The sequence below is a fragment of the Aythya ferina genome, assembly GCF_964211825.1.
Source record: "Aythya ferina genome assembly, chromosome: 3".
In the NCBI taxonomy this organism is placed as follows: Eukaryota; Metazoa; Chordata; class Aves; order Anseriformes; family Anatidae; genus Aythya; species Aythya ferina.
This window is the reverse complement of record NC_140298.1, coordinates 71128206-71146875: the sequence shown is the minus strand read 5'-3', so window position 1 is coordinate 71146875 and position 18670 is coordinate 71128206. Positions and strand designations below refer to the sequence as shown.

Sequence of the window (18670 nt, the reverse complement as noted above, 5' to 3'; positions counted from 1 at the left end):
CTGCTCTCAGATACCTGTGGACTGTGATAAACTGGGCTGGACCCCTGCAGAAGGATTTGTGCCCCCACTGAAAGCTGCGCAGCCGCGTGCCCGCGTGTTTGGGTGCCCCTCTATCTGCTTTCCCACAGCAGGCTGCGCCCGCTCCTCACCAGCCTCCCTGCTTATCTGCCGGCCTCCCAGCCCTCTGGGGCCACGATAAACAGATGTCACCTCCCTGCCAAAACGCTGGCATCCAGCCCGGTTCGGCTCCTTCCTCCTCATGAGACTGGGGAGCCAGCAAACCTCCCCAAAACTTTTCCTTAGGACCGTGTCACGCACGTCCCCAGGGTGCTCTTCAGGAGGAGATGGAGGTCCAGGAAAGCCCTGGGGTGGGCAGACCCCAGCGAGCGCCGGCCCTGCCAGCGGGGGCAGAAATTAATAGCAAAATACAAGCAGAAGAAAAAAAAAAAAAAAAGAAAAAAAAAGCAGAACACCTTGCTGAATAAACGAGTTCAAGTGAGAACACCGCATTTCATAATTCAGCTCGCGAGTACATAGCATGTTTTGATCAAGCAAGCAATTAATTCTGTTCGTTACTGCAAGTGTGTTAGCAGACCCAATCTTCGCAAGGCATTTATCAGTACAAATCCCCAGAAAGGCGTTTTTCCATCAGTGAAACCTTGCAGAGGCATTTAGTATCGGTAGGGATCTTTCAATAGCCTTAATAACACCTCTGGAGTCTCCCGGGACAGGAATGAGGACTTGGGGGTTGGAGAAGCGAGGAATGGGATTTTTAACGAAATACTGGCACTTTGGAGACTGGGCGAGTGATCTCTGCTTATGGCTGTCCTCATCTCACAGGTTTTAGACCCGTGACAACTTTTGCCCAGCGTATGGTATCCCGTCACACACAACTGGAGCACAAGAAAGCCGGCACAGCCTCGCAAAGAAGCACGGTATGCCCCATCCTGGCTTGGTCTGAAGCAAGTTAGAACAAAACATCTCCCTCCGAAGGAAAATCCCCTTCTGTAGACAAGCCACTTTTTAATAATAAGTGCTAAATGGACTATTCAAGCAGGTAATTAATGTTAATTAACATATGTCAGGCCATAAATTGGCTAAATACACCTCATTTTCCAAGCTTAGTGTGTGGCAACGCTCAGGAAATTGTACTAAAGAGGAACAGTCCAAGTTTGTAGAAGTAGAAACAAAGAGCCAACAAAAGGTTAAACCTAATCTTCACTTAACTCCTGATGTGCTGAGCCTGCAGTACTGAAAACCGAACGGCGGCACACATGACTTCAACATTTTGGTTTTTTGTGCTACCGAACCGCTGCACGGATTGTCAGCCCCCAGAAAAGCCACATCAAAAAACCCGCGGCTCCCTCGGCGCCGCATTATCGGCGGGCCCGGTGCTCGCTGCGGGCCCTGAGCCCCGGGACACGCCGAGGCTGTGGCCCCTTTCCCACGTGGATTTGGGAACGGGAGCTTTTGGCCGCAGCAGGAACGTCAGTCAGATGCTTGGAGCTCACCCTCCTCCAGAGAGATCCTGCCTCGAGATGAGGAGGGCCGTACACCTTTAAAAGGTAATCTCTAGCTGCCATATTACAACCCTGCCCTTGGGCACTTTTTCCGTGACAGAGATAGCAGGAGAGCTGTTCCAGAAGCGGGAGAGAAACAAGAACATGTGAAGGTTTTAGTCTGAGTAGCAACTTGCACTCGGGAGCATTTTTGGTTTCTCCCCTGGCAAGCTGCTGCTGCACCACGAACCGCTGTAATCGCCCTGCAAGCAAGAAGCGATCTTCACAGCGGAGTTTCCAGACTTCACACCAACAAGTTGGCTGCCAAAACCTTGCAGGGCACATTTAGGAGGCTGCCACCTTGAGAAATGATCTGGCTGCTCGCCCTGAGATGTGCCTCATCCCCAGGACGGTCGCTTCACCCCCTCTGGACGAAGTGCACCCGCCGTGATTTTGGGGGCGATTTCATGCTGACTGCACGCTCTCCCTGTTCACTCCTCCAAGCTCCTGGCTTGCAGAAGCACCAAAATGACCCGAACGCAAAATGGCCTCGTGCAAGAGACACTGCTGGCTGTACGTGGGCAAAGCCAAGTGGAGGCAGGACATCCCACAGCAGGAGTGCTGCCCACCTCTCTTCCCCAGTGTGATCATCTCCTTCTCACTGCATGGCACTGTAATCTGTGCCTGGTGCCCAGAAACCTACTGCACAAACATGGGGAAGACTGGATCTTTCCTGAAAAACACTTGTTTGCCCATACCAGAGCCTGTGACTCTTTACAGCCGATGACGTTCACCGAGGCGATGTGTTTATATCTGTATTTAGCAAGCCCTTAAGCAGACGTGCTCCTTGCTGTCGCACCGGGGAGGAAACAATGTCAGTGACTCTCCAGAGCTACTCAAGACCTGTCTCTCCTCTAATAGCTGTTACCTGCCCGCATGAGCAAGGGAAAAGTGAGATCAGGTATGAGATCAGGATAGAGATTCATGATGTGTGCTAGTAGCTACACGTGGTTTCTACTGCAAAGTTTAAAAAGTCATTTATTACTTTGACACTAAACTATATTCCTGTTTGATGCAAGAAGCTGTCACCTAGCAGTTTTGAATTTGGGGCTGGAATTGTGTATCTCTCTGTTCTGCTCAGCACAAACTTTACTTACAAATGTTACAGAGCATTTCGTGAAGTTATAGCCTAGTAAGGCTTTGGTCAGGTAAAATGCTTAAGCTGTAAGTTTAAGCGCACAAGTAATCCCAGTAAAGTCCCAAGGAACTATTCACGTGCTTAAACCCGTGCTTGCCCCACTAGATCAAAACTTAAAATGAACAGACTATAGTTTGTAACCTAAGCCCTTCTGCATGGGCAAGCAAGGCAGCTCAAAATTAGGAAAAAAAAAGAATATAATAGAAGGTTGGAAAAAAAAAATACTAATGCTAGCAGTTAACTGGGAAACAAAGTCTTAAAAAGAAAGCGACGGAGAAAAATGAAGCTGATGCAAATTCTAGTTTTACACTGCTGCTCCTGATAAAGAAGCTATTTGCTGTTCTGAGGAAGAAGAAATAAGAAGAACAGAGAGTGGTGTTGCTTCCTTCCCACATCCTTTGCAAAAAGATGATAAAAAACGTCCCACACATCTTGCATATTAGCATCTGGCTAACAGATTTAGGCATCTGTCTACATGGCTGGCAAATTTCTCGAGTCTTTTCAAGTCTCAGTAATCAGAGAAAAGACTCGCGCGTTTGCCACGCTGAAGGAATTGCAAGACTTCAGGACATGCTGGTCAATAAAGCAAGGTAATGAACGTCTGTGTACAAAGTTTCCAAAAATCTACGCTCCAAAGTAAATATCCCAGCGGTTAGTATTTATCTTTCTCGAGGAAGACAAATGCCACAGGTGTAAAGCAAACAAGCTTCTGGTATAAAAGCAAAACTAAGCAAATCAGCTGTATTTAAATTTGGGAGTTACTGATATCTGCGTATGAGGGACCAGATTCGCAGTCTTGCGATACTGCTCAACCAAGAGGAAAACAGTCCCCCTAGTGTGCTCTTCATGCAGAAAAGGCTGCGTTTCACAAGACAGTGCTGCAATAAATCACAAAATAGGGTTATAGGAAAAGGTAGGGAAGTACTTCAACATGCTCTGGTGACACCAGGAACCTCTACTATAAACGTGGATAGAAGGCTGTTTGGTTTTCTATGTTAAGACTATGGAGTATAGCAAATTGCTGCATCCTCAGTATTTGGGGAAAAAAAATGGGAGAAAAAAAGTCACCACACTAGTTCTGCGACTGCAGGACGTGGGTCAGGAAACAGACACTCGTATTTGGGAACACGGGGAGCTCTACCCATCGAGGAACCCCGTGGAAGTAACTGCAACACCCGGCCTTGCAGTGGAGCCAGCTCCCTCGCAAACCTTTCCCCCCAGCTCTGGTGATAGCGGATTTAAACGCTGCCTTGCCACAACTATTCCAGACAGTCAGCAGATATCGAAGCACGCATCTAAATCCTTCCCCGTGATTCAAAAGCACGCAGGATCGCAGCGAGCCGGGCTGAGGGTGGCATGCAACAGCGCGCGAAGCACGCCGGCTCCAGGGGGACGCCCTGCAGGCTGCTGCCCCTCTGAGCTGCCAGGCAGCGCTGGCGTAGCTGACATCCCACCGGGGGACAAAGCAAGGAGGCTGCTGGCGTGTGCACGGGGCAAACCTTATCTGAAGGAGCGGAAACGTAATATATGCCTTCCTAACCACATCTGAAATATTCACTTCTGCTTTAATGCCCTAGGCGAAAAAGAAAAAAAAAGAAAGAAAGAAAAAAAAAGTGTAGCCGAACGATAGTTGTAACTTTAATTTATAGCTCTTAGAATAATTGTTTTGAGGAGTGTAATCCTGGCTATGCTTACGGATTATGGTCTTCAGCACATCTCACTGGAAACAGCATTAATATTTCACATATAATAATACATAACCAAACAAGTTACCTTTGCTTAATATGACAATTTTCCCTCTCAGGGCTAGAGGAGAACGTTGCTAAATGTACTTACAGCCTTCAAGGATGAACTTAGTTGTGTAAAAATATTCTAAATTAAGATAAAAGCCTCCTGATGCAGAAGTATTTTCTGTTCATTTAAAACCTCAGGGTAACTAGCACTCTGAAAAAAAGTCTGATGTGAAAAGCTGACATTAGTTCCTGAAGAGTTGTATTCATTACCTGTGAGGGAAACAGAGATGATAATAACATATAATGTGTTTTAGCATCGGGAGACTAAGATGGAGTCTCTATTTAAGAGTGTTGCCTCTGCAGAAACTCATTTACTTTCCAGGCGACTGAAGTATTTCTCTCCTGAACGTACAGGCACGGCTTGAAAGAAACTCTTGCCCTGCTAGGAGCTGCATTTTGCAGTTCTGGAAGCCTAGCAAATGATTAGCTCCTGACCTCTCCTTTGCCCCTTTCAGGACGCCCCTACCACCCACACACAAACGCACGCTCCCTGAACACGACCCAACGCCTTACCCTAACTTTCAAAGGCAGCTCACAGTCATTTAAAGAGGGAGATTTTTCTGCCACCGATGTGCCTGCGTATTCTGCAAAAGGTCATCCTGAAGGCTTGCGAGGAACTTCTGAACTAAATTATATCGGAGAAATCTCAAGGGATCCAAGTTTTTAACATTTTAATTAGCTCCAAGTACCAGTTAATGCTGCTCAGAAAAGGAATCAATATCAAATTAACAGTATAAATTGTCAGAAAAAAAAAATGTGACTGTATTAAGCATACTAATCAATGTAAAGCACTTGGCGTTACGGCCCGGATCCTGCTTCTGCTGAAGCGAATGGGAGTTTTGCCACCCAATTCAGCCAAAATGCTACCAGCTTGATAACCTGGTGAGTTGTCTTTCAAGGCAGGTATTTACTGAAAATTCAAAGGATCAGATAAAAAAAGCGGGATTTGTCACAGCAGCTGACAGCTAAAGCCCCTGCCTCTCTCTGCACATGATGCCAAACCACTCAGGGAGGCCGGGGCTGCCGTGGTGAGGTTTAACCCTTTGTCACGATCCGTGTCACATTCGTAAAGTCACTTCAAAGCCCTGCACCTCGCACGGCAGCGAAAGCTGCACAACCGATCCCTGTCTCAAACCAGCTGTGCCACCGATATAAACTTTGTGCTCGTATCTCCCCAAGCCTGAGACGAGCACATCAGCAGAATGCTTCCTCTACAGGGCTCTGTCTGGAAGGTAAAAACCGTACAGCTGCAAAATTCAGCTCCTGACAGCAGGTCCTACTCGGGAACCGAAATGTGAGACAGAGCTGCTGGCACGAGCACAGCCGGAGACGTTTCATCCCTGCGATAGCTCTGACTGATTTGCCGCACAGAAGTTATCCCCTGCTCCAAAGACTGAGAGATCCGCAGGGTAAAAGCCGATTTCCCCGTAAAACCAACAAACTCCCCCACCAATTTACCTTTTGCTCACTCCCCGTCGGATGCCCCGAACATCATCCCGCTGGGATCTCCCTCCCCTGCCCGGAGCCGCATCCAGCAGCACCCTCCCGGCTGCATGTACCTGACATTTCGGCACCGGGGACGCCGAGGGACGGCCCTAGGGAGCAGGGAAGGACGGAGCAGGTCCGGGACGAGCTCGCAGCCTGCCTCGCACGCCGCACCAGCCGCTGCTAGGCCTCGGGCTGTGCACAGGAGAGCAAAGCCCCAGCTGCACGCCGCGTGCGCTGGGTAAACAACCCACAGACCGGGCTCCATCGGCTTCTTTTCGTCTCATTTATTAAAACGGCAGCAATCCGGGCTGCTGGCTGGCACCACCACGGGAGGAAGAGCCCCGAGAGCAGCACCGTCAGTGCAGGGGACGCCAAGCCAACGTGCGGGGTGGCCACACGGCCACCAGCTCCACGGCTCGGCCAGCGTCCCGGAGAGACGCCAAGCCCCGGGTTTCCCTCTGCTGCCTGTGGGGCACGTGTGGCAGATCGCTGGGTTTGCTGTGCTGCTGTGGTTTTGGTTTTTGTGTGTTTTCTTTTTTTTTTTTCCTTGAAGGAAACAGGAGCTGCTCTGGCACTGAGCTTTGAGACTAGGGCTGGCGCTGCGTGAAAGCAACTCCGCTCGCTGCAATCGCGAGCCATACGGTGCGTGCAACTTCAAAACAACAAGCCTTTGAGAATTATGTTTATGGCTTTAAATAAAGCCCTTTTTAGACTTTTGGGGGCACTTTTTATGCTCTTCCTGCTCGCCCCCACCTACAGCAGACCAGCCTGCTCCAGCATCTCCCCTCACTCCACCACCTGCACAGGGCACCAGCAACGCACCCCACACCCCCCCCACCCCATTTTATCCCCCTTAAACCTATTTTTAAGCAAAACCTCGCGCCGGCAGCCGCATCCCACTCGCGGCAGGCGACGGGGCGACCCCCAATTTTTCCCCCTCACCTTCCAGCCGGCCGAGCTGTTGCTGTCGCCCTTGTCCTTGAAGTAGGGCACGCAGCGGACCATCCAGTCGTAGATCTGCGACAGGGTGAGCCGCTTCTCGGGCGAGCTCTCGATGGCGCGGGTGATCAGGTCGGCGTACGACAGGTTGCCCCAGGCGTTGCGCCGCGACGAGCACTTCCTCGGCGCTGCCGCCGCCGCCGCCGGGCTCCCTCCGAGCCCCCCTCCTCCTCCTCCTCCTCCTCCTCCTCCTCCTCCTGCAGCACCCCCCGGCGACGAGCTCGGCCCCTCCGAGCCCCCCCCGGGCAGCGGGGCCAGCAGCCGAGCCGCCTCCTCCGGCACCACAGCGGCCGCCGCCGCCTCCTCCTCGCCGCCGCCGCCGCCGACGGCCATGGCCGAGGCGCCCCCCTCGTCGTCGTCGTCGTCCTCCTCGGGGATCATGGAGGCGGCGTCGGCGGGCGGCTCGCCCGGGGGCTTGGCGGGGCTGGGCTGCAGCTCGGGCCTCTGCAGGGGCCAGGTGCAGGAGCGGGGGCGGCTCTGCGGCTCGAACTCGGGGTCCAGCTCCACGGCCAGCGGCGACAGCGGGGCGGGGGGCGACGCCTCTGCCATCTTGGCCCCGGGGCGCCTCACTCCATGCGGACAGGACAGGACAGGACAGGACGGGACCCCCCCTACACACACACGAACACCCCCCTTTGGTCCCGGAGCCTCCGGTCCTTCGGGGTGCAGCCGAGACTTTGTGGTTTTTCTTTTTTTTTTTTTTTTTTCCCTCCTTTTCTTCAGAGCGCCCTAAAGGGAGCCCGAGTCTTTGCAGCCGGCCAGGTGCATGCTAGCGTGAGCCCGTCACTTCGCGGTGCCCCCTCCGCCCCAAAAATCTGGTGAAGGCCACCCCGGGGGTTTCAAGAAAAAAAAAAAAAATAATAATAATAATTAAAAAAAAAAAAAATCGCCGATAAAATCCTTCTTCTCGCAGGGAGAGGCAGAGGAGCAGATCAAATCGCCGGTCTTCCAACAGGTCCGGAAGCTTTCAGCCCTCCCCAGGGCCGCCGCCGCCGAGCAGGGGTTTTGTTCCAGCAGCAACACCACGCTCATAACCTCCTTGCTCCTGCTGCTGCCATCTTGACAGCTTTCCCCCCTTTTCGCTCAAGTCATTCCCCGAGCCCGGGCACAGCGGGGGAGAGCAGCACCGGGAGGGGATGCTGGGGGGGGGGGGGGGGTGTCCGCGGCCACCTCCTCGCCGCCAGCAGCAGCGGCAGCAGCAGCGATCCCAATTGCCGGGGAGGCAAAAGCAGCGCTGCCGCACGGCTCCTGCTGCTCCTGCTCCTGCTCCTCCTGCTCCTGCGCCTTGGGCTCCTCGGAGCCTTCCCTTTAAAGGCGAAGGAGGCGAAAGCGGCGGAGCCTCCGCGAGCGGCTGGCGAGAGCCGAGCGATGCCAGCAGCCGGGCTGCCGCAGCCCTCCCGAAAAGCAGCAGCAGCAGCAGGCTGTCACTCGGCTGGTCGCCGGCTCCTTGCACATCCCTCCTCCTCCTCCTCCTCCTAACAACCACGGGCAGCAACACAAAGTTATAGGCGCACGCAGGGAGCCGCAACCTAACCGCACGGCGCCGCCTGGCCCGCCCACGGGCGGCGTCGCGCAGGGGCCGCCCCGGCGGGGAGGGACCGGGCTGGGTCCCTCCTCTGTGCCCCGGCTCCTCCTCTGGTCCCCGAGGGGAGCTGGGGGAGGTTTTGGGGCTTTTGGGGGCCGGCGCGAGTGGCTGCGTGCTGGGGGAGGTGCAGAGTGCGGCGTGGTGCTGCGAGGGACCCCATGTTCCTCGCTTCATGTGGATTTTAAGCGACGCTTGGGGTTTTCTCCTCACGTCCAACCCATCTTCAGCACCTGGCTCTGCCTTAAAACCAGCGCTGGCGGCCGCAGCCACGCTGCTTCCCCTCCAGGTCACCCTCACGGGATGTAAATTTGCGTACAAGTCACATTTGGCGAGCTTTATTTTGGGGAGCCCGATTCATCCTGCCACTTCTCAGGACTTCCACGCACCCACGTGCACGCAGTCCCGCTGCCCCGAGCACGAGGCTGTTGCAGAGAGCCCGCCGGAGCAGCTCGCCTGACGACGCCGCTAATTACGGGTTGGGAGAAGGGCTGACCCACAAAGCCGAAGGATATAGAGCTATTAATACGGATGTCGTTACAAATACAGAACATAGCGACGTGTACCTATCAGTTCTTGCCCGGTCTTGGGTCAGCCTCGTCACGGACTAGATTCAGGGCAAAAACAGGGTCGACCCGGGCACCAGACAAAAAAAGCACGCGTGCTTCTGAAGCGTTTCTCCATAGAACTGCTATTTTCTAGAGAAATTGTTCCTGATTTATCTGGCATCACAGACGAGCGACGAGGTTTGAAAACCGTTCGGTGCGGTTAGAGAGCAGTAAGGCCCTGATCCCGGATGCCTCACACGTCCTGCTAAGTAAGGGCAAAGCCCTCCGGCTCCAGATAGGCTTCGAATTCAAGTGGCACTCGTTAGGAGTAGTTCAGCGTGATTTTATTACCAGGGACAGCGTTTCAGCATGCATACAATTAATCCTCAGCTGTCTAAATATAGCAGGAGACACTGAATTAATCAGAATAAATGCAGGTTCGGGTCATGGAAATGATTTTCACCGCAGCTCCCTTTTGGGTCACCACATCACGTGCCCCGCTGCGGCTCTCGTTGCGACACGGCCCCTCACGGGAATGCGAGGCAGCTCGGTCCCTCAGAAGGACACCACCAGCGACTGATGCTGGCGTTGGGAACACTATCTAGCAGCTGCTAGGGGAGGAGGAGTGCAGTAACACTGAAGAGTCACGAACCAAGAGGGTGTGTGATGGGAAGGTGCTTGGCCAACATCCTCGTTCGTCCACGAGGAGGCCCTGCTCGTGACATGCAGCAGAGCCAGAGCAGCTGCCAAGCTGTGCCGGACACCAAAGCCTTTCCCAAAATCTGCCGGTGCTCGGGGCTGTGCGTGGCTGGTGCTGAAACCTCCCCACAGAGCGTTTCCTCAGGTCCCGAGGTTCCGGGGAATTGCAGCGCTCTGACCTTGGGCTGGATTACAAGCTGAAAATCTCGTCCTAAATGATATTATCGTCTTCATTTATTTATTTAATTGGCATTGCATTACTGCACAGGCATTGCCATTAGGGCTCATTGTACTAGGTGAAGGCCTTGCACGTGGTCAGAAATGCTCCACTCCCAGACAGAATTGCAGCCTAAGTAAGGCAGGCCAGGGCGGGAGAAAGGAAATAAGTAGTAACCCTATTAAAGAGATGATGGACTGAGGCACTGAGCAATTACATGACTCTGCTGAGGTCATACAGGAAGCCCGTGTCAGAACTGAGAAATAAAACCAGATCTCCCGAGTGCCAGCCCCGGCCCTTTACTGCAGGATTACCTTTCCTCCTCAAAATCCACGGGTGTTGCAGCCACGCAGCATTAATCGTGCAAGTCACTGTACCGGTTCCCCATACCTCCGCGCAGCATTTGCGTGCGCGTTATAGTGCCATTTAGAGGCAGGATTAAAACCACAGCTTAATTGTTCCTATACATTTGGCTTACCAGATGTGTGCGAGCCAAATGGAAAGACAGAGGAACCCGTTGTTACCACTGTGCTGTGACTGGGACCACTGCAGCGAAGTATAAAAACTGATCAAAATTGAATCTAAAACCTGCACGATTTCCAGTCTCTTCTGTTAAGTACTTCAATGCCCCAAGGGTGGGATTTTCAGAAAGTCTCAGTTTATGGGAGTTTTATCGCTAACTTCAACAGGAATAAAGTTAGGCCAGCCCCGAGGCCATCTGAAAAACTCACTCACTTACTGTGCCTACTTAGACTGAGAGTGTTTCAGTGCTGTGTCTTCCTCCGCACCTCCTTTTATACACTTGAGTAGGGAGAGCAGATATTAGGAACAAGTATCCAGCATGGTGGATTAGGCAGCCACCTTCTTGCAGAGAGGGTTGCGTGGCAATCACGTTCTTGGACAGAAAACGGAGTTCAGTGACTTCTATGCAACCATGCCTTTTCCTTGAATCACAGGAAGGATTCACTGAAGAATGAAGGAAAGAGAGAGAGAGAGAAAGAGAAAGAGAGGGAGAGAGAGAAAGAGAGAAAGAGAGAAAGAGAGAAAGAAAGAAAGAAGTTCCAATATTTTATGACTACTAAATGCTCATACAGCAAGGGATGATCTAATTCAGAGGACCTCCACAACAATGTATGTGTTCCTACACCTTTTTAAGTTATGTATTCCTTTAAAAGCTGCTCTCCATGCCATAGACAGGAGCCAATATGGATCCAGTAGGGTCACAGCTCCTTTGCAGCTGAGTCATTGCTGTGTGTTATCCAGGTCACACATGGACCATTCAAGACCCATGAGATGAGGGGCCTATGGCATAGTGCCTAGGGGAAAGTAGCAGTCCTATGACAACCCTCTGGGTGGCATTCCTTGTAAGTGATTTTTCTTTGTTGAGATTAAGTCTTTTAAGCTTTTATGTGCGACTACAGAAGGCTATTGTCAGCTCAGTTTTCCTCCCGAGTCTTCCATTTTGTTGATTCAGAAAGTCAGCTTCTCATCAGATGTTCGTGCACCAGTTTCTAGCAGTAACCCAGATCTGATCACTCCTTCCTTCTGCCATAACCTACATTCCCGCTGGGCTGGTAGCTGGAGAAGTGCAGGTCACATTTCTGGCTTTGCCTCTTTCTACAAACATGCTATTGCAGAAGCATAGGTGTATGCTTGGAGGCACAGCTAAAGTTGCCTTGGGGTGTGGGGGGGCAGACCTGGAACTTTTCCTCACCCTTATCACCATCCATTGTAAAGTGTAACTGCTGTTCAGCAAGACAATGTTATATTGCAGTTACCTTAAACAATGGCTGCATTGTCTGCATGGACTTCACACAACCAAGTACATAACGGGCCCTTTTGTGAGCCACCTGCAGCCAGGTCTCCAAAGGCTTCGTGCCCACTGCAATAACTGTGCCTAGCCCTCCCATCGGCAACTTCTGACTCTTTTTTTGTTCTTCCCACAGTTCCTTACTAAACATGGGCTGGGCAAAGGGCAGCAGGTTTTGCGCCCGATTCAGAGCAACCTGAGCACTGATTAGAAAATGTCATCAAGGAGCCAGCCAGCTTCAGACTTTGAGACTTTAGCCTTTCTGCCCAGTTTGGCTAAAACTGGCTAATGGGCTCCAAAGTTATTAAGGAAAGATTGGCTGACTGGCAGATAGACACAGAGCAAGGGTCCCAAAACGGTGCCGTGGAGACACGAGGGGGTTGCCAAAGACAGCGACAGAGTTCCCACTCCAAAATTTTCCTCAAAGGGATGAGCTGCAATTTAGAGATCAGTTGAGGTTGGATCGCAGCCTACGAACTGGCTGACCAAACGCTGTAACAGAGGGGAGGGGAAGGAAGAGAAGTGCAGCAGCAGAAGGAAACGGCGACATTACTACTCTTCCCCCAGTGATCTTGATGGTTTGGGGAGCACAACCTTTACAACTGAACCCTCAAAACCAACCAAATAATAATAAAAAAAAAAAACAACTGGAGGTGGGAAAATTCAACCCTGTATCTTCAAATTGTTATTAAAGAGGCCTCCCTTTTTGTAGGACAAGACTCCCAGCCTCTCGTGGACGGAGAAGGGTTTCCATCAGTATTTAATTCACCTAATAACAGCCACACATAACCCCACACAGCTGTGCCACCAGCTCTCTCAGCTTTATTTACAAGCCCCAGCATAGTGGTATTTTCCTGAAATCCCCTTTTTTAAAGTTCTGTTAAGGACACGGCGCTCGGCTTCCATCTTAACCAGCAGCCAAGTTTCTGACGTGCTGTGGATGTGGCCCAAGCACACTTTGAGGGCTAGGAAGAGAGTGGAAAAAAATAAATAAAACTGATTGCCTTTTACAAAACCTTTTAAATCTGATTTTATTGTGTTTTTTAAGTTTGCACCATAGCTTGCGAAGACTTAGGAGAAAATGCAACAACTGAAGTGAACCAAACCGGTCAAGACCCATCGAGAAACACTTTATTATTATTATTATTTTGTGGCATTCAGCTCAGGTGGCATCGGAGGATTTAATCCTGTCAGCGCCCCGGGGGCCGTTTAACCGCCCCCCCCGTCCCCTCAGTCACGGCACCCCGGGCCCGCGCGCTAGGCCGCGGCCGTTAACGCCCGCTCCCGCCCCAGACCCCGCCCCTTCGCCGAGGCCACGCCCCCTCGCTGAGGCCCCGCCCCCTGGCCGCGGCCCCGCCCGCACCAAGCTAGGCTGCGGCGTGCAAACAGATGATGTCATGCTCTGGAGCCGCGCGTGACCGCCGGGGCCCACCCTCGCCGCCTATTGGTCGGCGCCCCGCGCCCGTCAAGGCGGCACCGCCTCCCATTGGCCGGCGCCTCCGCCCCGCCACCGCCCCCTGGAAAATAATAAACAATCGAGTAAAGCGGGGCGGGGGGCGGCCGGGCTGCCTCAGGTGGCCGTTAAACGGCCGCTGGGGACCGCGGCCCCTCAGGGGGCTGCCCCTGCCCGGTGCCCCGTTAGCTGAGGGGAGCTGAGTGACCGCCCTCGCAGCCATGGTGCTGCTGCACGAGTCCCCTGTGTAATAAACGGCCCTGAGTGACTGGCACGATGGCTGTGGTGCTGCCCCGGACCCTCACCTGATGACCGGCCCTGTATGGCTGCTGGTTGAGGAGGCTGTGGGCTGCCCCATTTTTCTCCAGTCCGAGGTGACTGGAAGAGATCCGAGCGCCCAGCGCCTCTCGCTGCACATCTCTGTCAGAGCTTGTAGGTGCTGGTCCTTACCACGGAGTAATTCATGCTGGAAGGGACCTTAAAGACCTCATTCCACCCCCCTGCCATGGACAGGGGTGCCTCCCCCCAGCCCAGGCTGCCCAGAGCCCCATCCAGCCTGGCCTTGAGCACCTCCAGGGATGGGGCACCCCCAACCTCTCTGGGCAGCCCATAAAGTCCTTTTGCCCTCAGACAAACATTCGACACAGGCAGATGGGGACAAGGGGGCTGAACACCCTCCCTCCCTTCCCCATGGCCATATTATTACTGCTAGGTCACGGCCTCTCCGTGATCGTGCCCATGAGTCCCACGTCCCCACCCTCTCCCTCAGGCAGTGGTACGAGTTGGGCAGGCTGGCTGGACATGGAGCACGTGTAGGGCCAGCCTGATGAGGTGCTCTTCAGGAAGCTCAGGGAGATCCATCTGAGCCCCACCAGGCAAAAAGGGGAGAAGATGACCCCAAATCTCCTGTCACTGGGGCGAGGAGGAAAGGAAGCCCCCCTGAGGAGCTGAGAAAGGGTTCAAAGGGGCTGGTGAAGTGCTAAGCAAAAGCAGCCGGTCGTCTGGGCACGTGGTGGGGAAGTCGATGATAAGCACTTGCAGCTGCTCCTCTCCCCGCCAGCCCGAGGAACTGGGCGGCTGCTGACTCAGGAGCTGCCTCCAGCCGGGGGGTGGGGATGGGGTGACATTTTCGGAGTGTCCCTGCTGTGGCACCTCCTGCCCGCCACCCCCTTTTGGGAACAGCGGTGGCAGCAGGGCTGTGTTGGGGGGCTGGAGCCCGCTGGTATGTGCTGGGTGTGCTCAGAGGAGGCCGTGGGGCTCATCTTGCACAGGGACGTGTCCGAGCACCCAATTCCTGAGCTGGGTCAAGGGGGAGGAGAGGTGTGGAGCTGCCCAGCGTGGGGCGGTTCTGGGTATGCCCAAAGCAGAATGTCCTGCATCTTCACAGACTAAAAATAGGAGCCTCTAGGATCAGGCAGCAGGAGCAGGAGTGTTTGGGGCGGTGGTTCTGGACTTGAATGCCTCAGCTCAGCCCAGGGCCTGCTCTGGGTATGAGAGGACTTGCATTCCTTGTGGCTTATGTGAATGTCACTTCAGCGCACTTGGGGCATGCAATTACAACTAACTGCCCTGCAAACTCCTCCTGGAATCTGAGAAATTGAATTCCCTCGTCCGTACGCACCCTGCCCTGCGAAATCATTTCCTTCAGCCTCGCACACCACTGTGCAAGAGATGCGTGGCTTAAGCCACTCACTGCTGTTTACCTCTGGAGCAAAACTGGATTTTACTAAAAGTGAAACCTGATTTTTTATTTATTTATTTATTTATTTTTTTTTTTTTTTTTTTTGGTGTGGCATTTGTGTGAGCACATGTAATTGATTACACACTGAGAACTGATCTGCTGAGGAGCCTGCTGCTTCTAAAGGCAAGAGCTGCTCTTCATGATAGGCCTATTTAGCTTAAAACGTATCAAGGTAGAGCTATTGTAAGCCTTGTGTTAACAAAATGGATTTTTTTTCCTTGGAAGTGACATGGAAAATCTGGGAGGAACTACAGGTCTGACAGATGTTCAAGTACAAGAAGCTCGAAGAGGAACACAGGCTATTCAGTTTGCTCACAGAGGCTTTGTGACCTGTGTCTTCACAGCAGTGATGACACAAGCTTTTCTGAAGAAAAAAAAAAAAAAAAAAAAGGAACAAATTAACCACCATGGCTAATTGTATCCTTGCTAGCCAGCTACCCAAGGACACAATTTAACTGTGAAAATTGTTGGTGCACCCAAAACTCTCAAGCTGGGGGAAAATACCTGAAGTGAGAGTGTTCCCATATCAATGGGTCAGAAGAGCTATTTAAAAATCCTCCTAATTGGAAAATTAAACACTATTGCTTTAAAACAGCGGTGAGCTGCTTTGAAAAATTAAGGCCATATGGAATCATTTATTACTTTTCAATATGTATTCACTCTCTGGTGCAATTTTATGTACCCGCTAATGCATAAAGTCTTTTGGAGCAGGAATAAAGCACTGCAAAGCGTGATTTAGTGCTATAGGGTCACCAAATCTGTTTCACATTACTGGATGTTTCAATCTGCTGAAAAGAAGGGGATGCCCCCGAAACAATGAAACAATGACGGGGAGGGGGGGGGAGCCCATAAATCTGAACCACTTTGGAAATACAGTGCATATAGCAACAAAAACTTTTAAAGAATTCACTGGGGATTTGGCCATGTAAGCAATACGGTTATGAAATAGATTATACTAAGTAACAGGAAAGTTAAAGCAAAGTCATATTAAATCGTACAATACTTGGTTGCAGTTTAAGATGCCTTAATGAATCATGTTGTCAGACCGTACAGGCCCACATAAGCATGTGACTGCAAGAGAAAATAAGAGCAAGTAATCCGGGTGCACACAAAAGTACTTTTGTTTACAATTCGGCAGTAACTGGAAGTGCCTATTCTTGTGCTTATTCGCATACACCTCTGGCTCCTTCTTCCAGAAATCCTAGCCAAACGTTTTTGTTCTGACTCCATTAGCAGGGGACTTTTCACCTCAGTTCTTTTTGTGCAACTGCTGCAGCCCTTCCCTTGACGTTTGGTCTTGCAGTCCTACAGCCTTATGGACCTTCTTCTTGCGAAGGGCCCGAGCCACTTGCTTGTTGCTGAATGACAAGCTGCAGGGCAGTCTTTGCTCTTGGGACCTGAACGTTTTTCTTTCACCAGTTCTGCAGGGACCAAGACCAAGAGGTTGAGACTGGCAAGATGGCCATGCACTTTGTGCCAGCAGGAGTTTGGAGTAACTTTAATACCTCAGTCAGACTATTTTGTCAGTATATATTTGTAATTCATAACTAACAGAGTAGCTGACTGGTTCCTCTATTAAGTTTAAACTCTTACATTTTTAGAAGAGTTAAATTTATTAAGCAAGTAAATTAACCTGCAACTTTCCCATAGCACTGAAGCTTGTTTCTCACTGTCGTGCCCTCCATCATTCTTTAAACATTTGATAATCAATAGTAGTCATTTCAAATATGTCCAAATTCTTCTGTTTTAAATAAATAGAGTATGCATACTTCTTCTGGATCGGCACCATGACCTCTCCTGCCCAAATTATAGCATCAAAATTTCTCAGGCAAGATGAAGCCAGTTGAACGAATACACAGTTAGGATTACGACAAATACCAGAAGTAATTACAGTCCGTGATTAACTTTTATCCAGATCCTATATTGTAGCTGTTGGGTGATCTTAAATAAAATCCTCTTTAAAGCCCTTTCAAACTTTCCTGAGAATAGTCAGTTTAGGTGTTAGTTTAGTCCTACTTTGTAGGACTGGCAGCACTGCTACTTGCCCGTAGATGGCACCAGCATAACACTGTTGAAGAAGCCCCCAGCCTATGAAATGAGGCGGTGGTGGCAATAAATATTAACTTGGAGAACGGAAAGAAAAAATACCTTATAAAAAAATGATTTTTTTTTTTTTTTTTAATGCAGCATTGATGATGGGAACTGTTCTACTTGTGGGAATGGGACTTGGGAGTCATCACGTGAGAAGAGATCCCAGAGTGATGAGGCAGCATATTTCCCATGCCGGATTTGTTCTGTGAAATTGACCTTTAAAACAGCCTGAAAATGAGGAACGTGGCACCAGAGAGCAGAGCAGGAAGCATGAAATGATGTAAGATATGTTTCTTCTGCTTATGAAGTACTTCTTTTTTTTTCTTTTTTTTTTTTTTTTTTTTTTTTTTAAGCTCCAGGTTTGTGATTCAGCATTTTCTGCCACTGACATAAGATGAGGGAGAAGACTCTGTGCTAGAAGATAAAGTGTCTGTTGTTCTAGTCTTATAGTATCTTATAAAATGTTAGCCATCACGTATTTTTGTTCCCTTCTACTCAAACGTGGAGGGGATTATCTTCTCCCCAGACCACTTTTCCCCACACAACATGATTCAGAGCCTGAAGAAAACGCTTTGCAATTGGAGACTTGCAGCACTCACTCTCCCTAGCTTATCAAAGAAAGACTGAGCAGAGAATTGATTACAGTGGCTAAGGAACTTCATTGGGAGAAAAATATCAGTTACTGAAAGGCTCTTTAATCTGGTAAGTTATGGGAATGTGTAGCAGGAAGCTGCAACTGGATAAATTAATATGAAAACCTGAGCACAAATTTGTTAAGCTGAAGGTGATTAATCACTGCAACAAGCTGTCAGGGCAGTTGGCACATTTTACAGGTATGCCCAAGCCAAGATGGGCTTGTTTCTGATGGATGGGCTCTAACTGCATCTCAAAGCACGAAGGATGCTGTAGGCAAGTCTAAGTCAAGGTAAGCAGGTGAGGTTTGAAGGGCTGTGATATACAGGAGGTCTGACTTACAGTTCCCAGAGGATCTACAAAGATCTAACGGTTCCCATCTGTCCTTAACCTCTCAGAGACTGAGAAAAATAGCACTGAGCAGAAAGCGGAAGGGAAGGATTGAAATGACAGCCCCGTCGCTGGCACATTAATGTGCCCTGTGTCTAAGAGGGCTGTATCTTTTACCTGCTCAGGGCTCCGTTACTGTATTCTCAACACCAATTTCAATACCAGTTTTTCACCAGTCCACAAGCACGCAGTGTCTTTCGTCTTAGTAGAGTGTGAGTAAAAAGCTGTGATGCCCAGCTGCTCGTGCAATAGTTTGGATGAGCATTTTTCTTTTTGTTTGTTGTTATTTCATCTTCTCAAACTTCATGCTCACCCATCCTCCAGGCCTCCTAGTTTCCTCAGAACCCATTTCCTTGTATTTCCTTTGCCACCAGGTTCAATGTACTGTACAACACTGATAGCTTCTGGTGCAGGAGATCTTGGAGGTATTTTTACTTATTCTGGGATCATTTATTTCTCATAATTTGACAACGTGAGTTCTCTCTTCCACAGATTTCACATGGAGGTTTTGTGCTTAGATAAGAGCTTG

The 18670-nt window shown here is 50.6% G+C and overlaps 1 protein-coding gene and 1 long non-coding RNA gene across 3 annotated transcripts in view; one reads left to right on the top strand and one right to left on the bottom strand.

The window, feature by feature from the left end:
- Window positions 1-8514, bottom strand: part of FOXO3 (forkhead box O3) — an 80600-nt gene extending 72086 nt beyond the window's left edge. The window contains exon 1 of one of the 2 annotated variants that reach the window (XM_084515202.1): window positions 6921-8514. In XM_084515202.1, coding sequence (XP_084371328.1) covers window positions 6921-7526 — 606 coding nt within the window. In that variant the 5' untranslated portion in view covers window positions 7527-8514. The remainder of the gene's footprint in view (window positions 1-6920) is intronic. The other variant, XM_084515200.1, reaches the window with a different exon arrangement.
- On the top strand, window positions 356-6800 carry LOC311434787. Its single transcript, XR_014691729.1, has 2 exons — window positions 356-495; window positions 841-6800. It is a non-coding gene; the product is annotated as an uncharacterized lncRNA (long non-coding RNA).
- Window positions 8515-18670: the final 10156 nt, after the last annotated feature.